Source organism: Octopus bimaculoides, chromosome 19, assembly GCF_001194135.2.
Source record: "Octopus bimaculoides isolate UCB-OBI-ISO-001 chromosome 19, ASM119413v2, whole genome shotgun sequence".
Classification (NCBI taxonomy): domain Eukaryota; kingdom Metazoa; phylum Mollusca; class Cephalopoda; order Octopoda; family Octopodidae; genus Octopus; species Octopus bimaculoides.
Window position 1 is genome coordinate 25,919,368 of NC_068999.1, and position 9,722 is coordinate 25,929,089.

Below are 9,722 nucleotides of genomic sequence, written 5' to 3' on the forward strand. Positions count from 1 at the left end.
ATAAATTTACTTCTGGTGACTCAGTTCACTAAATGAAGAGTAATATTTATTTAGACGTTTTGGAAATATCTACTAACAAGGAGCATTGACGGGTAATTACGAAGAATGATAATGATATCCTTGATCATGAAGTACAAATGACTGAAGAATGAAAATGTTGAAGGTGGATGACGAGCTTTTGAATACAATTATCTTTCGTCCATACAAATGTACTTAAAATCTACCAATTGGTGTAAACATTCAACGTTCATCATCATCATTATTTAACGTCCATGTTACATGTTTGGAATAGGAGACTCATATCACCCACTCAACAGAACACGGAAGAGAAAATAAATAAACTATGTTTCTCATTAACAGTTAAAAAGATAAATTCATTAACTGTGATGCATAAAGATTAAAATGAACTCTAATCCCTATATGATATTAACATAGATTATTGTATTTTAAAAGTAGTTGTGTAATCAACAGTAACAAAATATAGTCACCACACACGCGGTGTGTATAGGTGTATCTGCATGTACGTCCATGCCCACCCATCGTCTCCCTATTTCTCATCAATCCACAGTTTTATTGTTCCAATGCTCTCCACCCTTTCTTTCCTGTCAATCATGACTTCCTCCTTCCTAAAAGCCACTTCTATTCCTTATAACCTTCCCCACAAACCCATATTTACCATCAACCACACCTTCGGCTTTATTCACTACATTCATCTCTTTTAACATTCTTCCATACTCACCCACTTGTCTCATCATCTGTTCTCATTCTCTCTTCTACTTAGCTTCTTATATCTTGAAAGTAAACCCTGTCAACCTCGTCACCACCATCATTATCTCTCTTTTCACTTACTCTCACTCATATATAATGATGAGGTAGCCATGTATTTCCTCTACAGCAAGACACCTGTCCCTTTTCCTATCATTCTTTAACATCTCAACACCTGGCATAAAGTCACTTTCCTCTCTACTACGACCCCACTCAACTGGGGAGGGGGACTTTTTGTCTTGTGAGTTACATGGTGACTTGACTTGTGCAGGTGTCACACACACAAAAACAAATTTTAAAAACGCCCAGTACACTCCATAAAGTAGTTGGCATTTGGGAGGGCCTCCAACTACAGAGGCATGCTAAAGCAGTCATTGATGTTCAGTTAAGTACTTTTATTCACATTATATCAAACCATCCTTTAATATCAAACATGAATGATGATGATATGATACACATATGCATTTTTATTTTTTAATTAGTAGAAAGTTACCAAAGTGACTCAGGGGTTGTGAGTTTTGTACATTTACGAAAGTCTGTCCTTGAATTACTTTTGTGATTCTCTGTCAATTAAAAAATAAAAAAGATATACTCAGGTATTGAGTTCTGTTTCTCTTGTTTGATTTACTATACTAAACCCTTATATACATAAACACGCATACATACACATGCAGACATACATATGTGCATCAAAAAGCCACAGTTTGTGTTTAGTTCATATAGAGTTGGGATGTGTGAATAGAAATATTTCCTGTGGATAGCAACTGGAAGCTGCTCTTGAAGTCCTAGCCTCTAAGGACATAACTCAATGATACTGTTAGGTGTCATATGTAATCTGTAGGTGCAGGCATGGCTGTCTGGTAAGAAGTTTGCTTTCCAGCCATATGGTTCTGGGTTCAGTCCCACTGAGTGGCACCTTGGGCAAGTGTCTTCTACTATAGCCTTGGGCCAACCAAAGCCTTGTGAGAGGATTTGGTAGATGGAAACTGAAAGAAGCCCATTGTGTATATATATATATATATATATATATATATATATATATATATATATATATATATATATATATGTGTGTGTGTGTGTGTGTGTGTGTGTCACTATGTCTGTGTTTGTTCCCTACCACTGCTTGACAATCAGAGTTGGTGTGTTTACATCCCCATAACATAGTGGTTCGACAAAAGAGACTGATAGAATAGAATAAGTATCAGGCTTAAAAGAAAAATAAATCCTGGGGTCAATTTATTAGATTAAAACCCTTCAAGGCAGTGCTGCAGTCAAATGACTGAAACAAGTAAAAAACAAAAGATAAATCTATAATAAGAAAGACATACTCATCATTATTTTAGATTGCATTTGAAAGCTAATATGTTATCCCGTACAGGTATTCCTTGCTATTTTAGTCAACTTTGAAACATTTTAGGATGATATCCATGATTGTGTGTGTGTGCACACATGTATATGTATTTTACTGTTTTAGTGAAAAACCTATATTTTATCAAGGGTATATCAGAACTAATGTGCACCAATTCTATTCATATAATGAAAGAAGGGACAATATAGTAATTTTAAACATGGAACTATATGATTTCTGTTTGTTGGTCTTCATCAATGAATGCTAGGGCTATTAAAGCTTCTGAGTGTGAGATCTGAAGGGCTGAAATGAACAGGCAGGAGATGGTTATCAGTAAGTAAAAGCTAAAAGTTAATCATATCCATTAACAAAAGCTACAATTCCAAGTTCTGACAAATCTGTAAATTTCCCAATATGGATAATCATTTATTTGTTTCATTGGAAAAAAGTGAATTTTATTTATTGAAAGCTGATGATACATGACTACAGAATGACAATGTTTTAAAATATCTCCTGTAAGTCTATATAAGGGTGATTTAGATAGCCTCAGTAGAGGCAAAGAAAACAATTGAAGACAGACATTATTGGATTCTTTAAACTTTGAACTAAAAGCTTTCATCAGTGCAAGAAGATAAGTTCTACTAACTGAAATGATTAAGAACTATATTTTCAATTACAAAATTCATGTGACTGATAACAATTTAATTTCCAAGAGGTATAGATATCAGTATGGAACATGTACAAGTATGTATGTAGTGAAGTATGTGGTGCATACATGTGTATGTATGTTTGTATAACTATTCAGGGATCTCAGTCAAGCCTGAATTTCATCCACCATCATCACATATTAGCATAATTCCTTCCTGAGACATAAATATCTGATTATAGTCTGAGATAGATAATTATCTATTTCAGATCCATCTCTACTCTCCAAGATACACTCTTTAACTTTGCTTTGATAAGTAATGCCTGTATATAAATAGAAACACTTACTGCTCTCTCCTGTATTTCAGCAGCAATTATTTCCAGTTACTCTGGCTCAGAGACCCACAAAGTTCTTTGAAGTTCATCTGCTGCCTCTAACATTTCTCAAATAAATCTCCAGTTGCCATCAACTCTTTCTCCAGTTGCCATCACCTCACTTCATTTTGAAGTCATTGTAATTGGAGAGTTAAATGTACAAAACGTCTGCTGGCTCAAGCCCTCCTCCCACATTGATACTGCTGGTGAACACTAAATTGTTTGCCATTCTGAACTGTCTCACATTTATGTGATACTGCCACTACATATACACATTCTTGACAACATACGAAAGAAGGCTACCTAATTACTTCACAAATCACCTACACTCCAACAAATAGCTTAGTTACTTCTTTCTGTCTCTCTTATCACTACAACATAGCTTCTTCTCCTCTGGACTAATGGATAGCATACTTTCTTCAACTAAGTTATGTGTCCTATCTTCATCTCATTCTCTCTACTTCACTTCTCAGACCTTGCAGCAACCCCGTTTCCCACTCCTTCCTTCTTGGAACTGTAACCCTCTGGAATTCCTCCCCATTCCACAATTTTCCTACAGTCACTAACTTCCAGGTGTTCGAGCAGAACATCAACTACATCTCTCTAACCAATCAAGAACCTTCAAAGATCATGGATATTGTTCCTCTTTCTTTGACTTTCTTATAAAAATATTTATAAGTGAATTACTGCTCATAAAATACATTGTGTGTAAGAAGAATGTCCACTGGGAATGAGAGTCAGAAATTTAGAAAAAAAATTTCATTTTAAAATATTTTCCTTAGCCCCAATTTTGTTAATTTAATTATGAAAGATAGAGTTCTTTATTATTCAGAGGACATTTAAAGTCAAACTTTTAAGGATTACTCATTTGAAGTTTATAAATTCCAGGTTTAGAAAGTAACAGGGTAGAAAAAAACTAACAAATATAGAGAACAGTGGCAGTAGTCATGAATTTGCAGAATACATTTCTAGGGGTATTTCAGTTGTTGCACTTGATTGGTCGAATTGAATGAATGTGAATAAAAAATAAAGTTTAGAGAAATAACCAAATAGAGATCAATCAGTAAAGTTATCTTTGCGATTTTACGTTATTATTTCCCTTGTCTTTCCTGCTCTTACCTCTAATTAGATTTTATGTTTGGTAGGGAGTTACAAAACAAACCAATAAAAATTAGAAACACTTGGCTTATCAAGTGGCAGTGGAGACAGAAAAGATCAGAAATTTATTATAAAACTTACATTTCTGTGAGTTAACTGTTAAGATTTTAAGGAAGAAAAGAGAAACAGGTACACTGATGAGTCAATCCATGTAGCTATCAACTAACATGTGACAGGTGCATGGTTTAAATTTTGCCGGAGGGCTTGTAGCAATTGATGCTTATAATGTCTTTAAAAAACAAGAAAAAAAGACAGTTATCTATCTAACGTTCTTTTGTATTATTTTCTTCTACTCTGGGTTTGTGACTGAATGAAGTAAAAATAGTGAACAATATAAAAATATGGAGGGCAATATGTGCAGAGTATGAAACAAATTCCTGTTTCAATCTTTCAATGATAGGGATATTCTTATGTTCTAACATAATATATATCTTATATCTATTACTACAGTATATATCATTAAATAAAGTAAATATGTATGAAAATAATTACTTACAATTTTAAGATTCCAGACTTTTTCCCAATCATCATAAAAACAAAATCATGGTATGTAATTACTCCTGTACCAGTGCGATCAACTTGTTCAATCATCTTCTTAATTTCCAAATGTGTTTTGGCTTGGCCAAGTCTTTCAAGCATTCGTTTCACATCCATAATATCTAATTTGAAAAATTAGAAAATATAAATCAGGCAACAGATCACTGTTGGGGGAGGAAGAGAGTTGTTTTAAATAAACCATAGTAGTTAACAAATAACATTATTTTTCAGGGCATTAATGTAATAATTTGAACATTATTGAAAGAATGTTTATTGACTCAGATGTTGGCTAAATGAGTACTAATAGCCTTCTCAACATTGTTTAATTTAGTGGGGTGATTTGATTTTATGCTACTATATTAGAGTGTTTCATTTTGGTTTCATTTAAGAGTGGTATTAGCTCATGTCTAACAAGTAGTCTATTTTAAGGCAGTTGCCTCTATAATCTTTAGACTTAATTCTTTAAACAATTCAATAAAGTTTTATTCTTCTAAATTTATCAGTTTATCCATTATCATACATCGTTTGCTTATTTCAATCATTTGACTGGGACACTGACTTGAAGGGTTTTAGACACACTTTGCACCCATTTTCTCCTCACCAATCCAAATACATTACAGACTTCCTACAACAATCCACCTACTACAACCATTTTTTAGACCTAAATCAGAGAAACAGAAATGTGAAAGGGAACAAAATGTACTAGAACAACCTAAAATAATCAACTTAACAAAGAAAATCCTAAGTACTACACAAACTAAAATTCTAGCAAGAGGTTTAAAGTTTACACGAACCCCTCGCAGATCAAACCCGAATGAAATTAAGGTTAACACTATGGACTTTTGTCGAAAATTATGCCTCACAGAAGCACTTGACAACTACACCAGCGAAGATGACTCAATAATAAAAAACAAAAGTGAATACTGTCCTACAAAAGGCAGAAATAAAGTACTTGATGATTCTTGTGAACACATTACCAATTTTCCTTTCAACACCCTACAAAAACAATGAATTAAATCCAACCTTAATACAAATGAATGGAAAAACCGAATCGAGTTAAAAAATGATATAAACCTGACCATTAAAGAAGCCAATAAAGGAAGTGTGGTAGTGGTGATGGACACAGAGTACTACAAAAATTTAATACTTTTCATGTTGGAAAACAATATTTACTATGAGAAGATAGTACAATACAACCCACAGAAGACATTTAAAAATTTATCCTCCTTACTACAAATACATGGAAAGGGCCTCACTAAAAAAGAAATTGACTATTTATCCAATTTTAAATACAGACCAAGTCTATTCTACGGATTACCTAAAATATACAAAAATCCACACATTTGCAAAGCTTGCAAAGATTCTCCAAGCCTATGCCTTAATGTTCCTCCCGCTATTGACCTCAAACTAAGACCCATCATTGCTGGCCCTGCTTGTGAAACCCACTGTTTGAGCAATTTCCTTGACATCCTACTCAAACCATTTAAAAAATGTGAAAAGTTTCATCAGGGATGACTTAGACATGCTTAACCACCTCCCGAAAACAATAAATGAAGGAACCCTGTTAGTATCATTCAATGTGGTGAACTTGTACACCAATATCCCACACGATTATGGTGTAGAAGCAATTACCTTCTGGCAAGAAAAATACCCAGAAGATGCATCAACCACAGATTCATAATCGCAGCACTGAAATTCATCCTACTGAACAACTATTTCATGTTCGATACTGTTTACTATCGACAAAAATGTGGAATTGCAATGGGAACTCAAGCTGCGCCAGTGATTGCGAACCTTGTAATGAGTTACCTAGAACTTAAAATATACCAATCATCACTACAAAAATATGGCACCTCATTTCATTGCTATTTAAAGGAGAACTAGAAGAGGTATTTAGATGATTGTTTTATACTTTGGAAAGATAGCATGGACAAACTCCTCGATTTCAAAATAATGCTCAACGATATCAATAGCAACATACAATTCACCATGGAACACAGCAGCAAACAACTCCCTTTTCTTAACATTCTAATTAAAATAGTCAATAACCACATCGAAACAGACATCTTCTATAAACCCACAGATTCAAAACAATACCTAACATTCAACTCAAACACATAAAAATTAATATACCTTATAATCTGGCAAAAAGAATCTGTACTATAGTTTTGGACACCAATACTCATGAATGAAGCCTCCTTGAATTCAGATCAATACTAATCAAGAGATATTACCCAACATCATTAATAAATGATGGGATTAAATGAGTACAGGAAATACACATACGAACATTAAGGGAAGTTAACCGAAATACTACACCAGACTTAAAAATACTCCCATACATCTCCACACATAACCCTAGAAACAATGAAGCATTCAACATTATCATACAAAATCTACCCAAGGCTGATAAAGGGAGTGCAGTTGTCTTAATGGACAACTATATAACTCTAGTACTATCCATATTGGATGACACAACATATGAAAAGGCCCAACACTACAGTCAGCAGAAAATAATGAGAGACCTAAACTCCATGCTAAACCTATACAGAGAAGGGCTCACCAACAAAGAATATGACTATATGACCAATTTCAAAAGTAAAACCAGTCAATTCTACGGTATTCCCAAGATGCACAAAAGTGAGAAAATAAGTAACACATGCAGGAAAGCCACAGACATAATAATCAAAGTCCCTACTCCTAATGACCTCAAATTGAGACCTATAATAGCAGGTCCTGCATGCAAAACCCACTGCCTCAGTAACTTTTTAGATACCCTCTTAAAGCCATTCCTCGAGCATATCAAAAGCTACATAAGGGACAACCTGGATATGCTCAATCACCTTCCTGAAACAATAAACAAAAACACCCTACTAGTATCCTTCTATGTAGTCAACCTCAATTCCAATATCCTCCACAACCTTGGAATAGAGGCAATTCAATTCTGGCTGGGGAATTATGCCAACAAACTCCCACATCGCATCAAAAAAGAATTCGGGATAGAAGGGCTAAAATTGGAGAATAACTACTTTGTCTTCAATGACTTCTCTCGACAAAAATTGGGGACTGCGATGGGTACAAGAATGGCCCCCTCCTTTGCTAATCTAGTCATGGGATATCTAGAAATTAGACTTCATCGTAAGGTTCTAGAAAAATACGGCAGCCCATTCTCCCTCCACATAGAAAATAACTGGAAGAGATACCTGGATGACTGATTCATTCTTTGGCATGAAAGTATAGAGAGACTTAGAGAATTCCAAGCACTTATAAATGGACTAGACATAAACATTCAATTCACAATGGAATACAGCCATCAACAACTTCCCTTCCTCGACATCCTCATTAAGAAATCTAACAACGTAATAGAAACAGATACATACTATAAGCCCACGGACTCCAATCAATATCTACCATTCAACTCATGCCACCCCAGACACACCAGAATGAATATCCCCTTCAACCTAGCAAAAAGGATATGTACTATAGTTTCTAATGCAAAAACCAGAGACACAACTACATGAACTAAAGGATACACTCATCACTAGGAACTACCCACCTTCACTAATTGACATATGCTTTCAACGTGCCCTTCAACTCAACATCTACAAACTCGAACATCCCAAATTAAAGAAGGATTTACAACCAAAAGCTCTACCATACATCTCCACACACAACCCTCTTAATGAAGCCTTCGACACCATCCTTCAAAACATTCCCCTGCTAAAAAAGGACCACAGAATGAACTTAATCCTCCAAACACACACCATCATAAAAAGCAAGAGACAACCCAAATCTATGAAAAGTCTCCTAACACAAGCCCGAATACACTCCACAACAACACAAAAGCCGTCAGTAAAAAAATGCAGAACACCCAATTGTGAGATATGTGTCAATTTAATTGAGGGATCAGAGTTCTCCTTCAAACAGGGACAACGTTTCACAGTGAAAAGCAGCTTCACATGTACACCAGAGAACCTGATATACGCACTAACCTGCTCTGGGTGTCAAGAGCAATACAAAGGCCAAACAAAAAACAGTCTACGTAAAAGGATGGCTCTGTACAGATCCCAGATCAAAATTTCCCAAAACAGAAAAATAGCTTTCAGCCAACACATCAACATTTGCGCCAGCAACAAAAATCCAAGCTTCAGAATTTTTCCCCTTACCAATTCAGGGACGATACAACCTGTAGCCAATGAATTAGTAAAGTGACTCTCTTTAGTACAAAATACAGACCACTTTTGAACGCATCTACAACAAACGACATATCCACCACGGCCTTAGAATAACACAAACACACACGCAAATATTAAAAATGATACACTCAAGTGATACCCAAGAATTCATTAAAAAACAGTCCCAATCACTGCTATAATCCATAACGAGCTACTTTTAGGTCACTTGACCATTTAACATCCTACTACTATCATACCATTTACATTCCTTTCTTATTCTCCCTTATCTTTCTCCTTCTTCTTCTTTGTCTTCTTCTTCTTCGCCACCTCCTTCCTAACTTTACCACTATTGCTGTTCAGAAAAACACCTATGCAAATTTTATAAACAATACATTCAAAAGAGATGTCTCAAGAATTCAATCACTACTACCATCCACAACAAGTCACTTTCAGGGCACTTGACCATTTAACATCCTACTACTATCATGTCACTCCTGCATTCTTCTTCTCCTCCTCCTTCCCTGCCAAGAATTCACAATGACCTCAAACCCACAAAAGTAAACAAGAGAGACAGAGACAGGCAGAAACAAAAAAAAGTGCACCTTGTATTTGAATACTATACAAATATTCTTTTAAAAAACTTTTCTTTTAATTTTTCTAAAATTTAATTGCTTTCCACACTTACAGTTGAAAAAGTTTCAATGACTGAAACTGGTACT

General features: G+C 35.0%; 1 protein-coding gene across 5 annotated transcripts in view; it reads right to left on the reverse strand.

Annotated features, from left to right (window-relative positions):
* Window positions 1-9,722, reverse strand: part of LOC106883271 (allograft inflammatory factor 1) — a 125,419-nt gene that overhangs the window by 43,950 nt on the left and 71,747 nt on the right. For all 5 annotated transcript variants that reach the window (XM_014934216.2, XM_014934217.2, XM_014934220.2 and 2 more), the window contains exon 5: window positions 4,788-4,950. In XM_014934216.2, coding sequence (XP_014789702.1) covers window positions 4,788-4,950 — 163 coding nt within the window. The remainder of the gene's footprint in view (window positions 1-4,787; window positions 4,951-9,722) is intronic.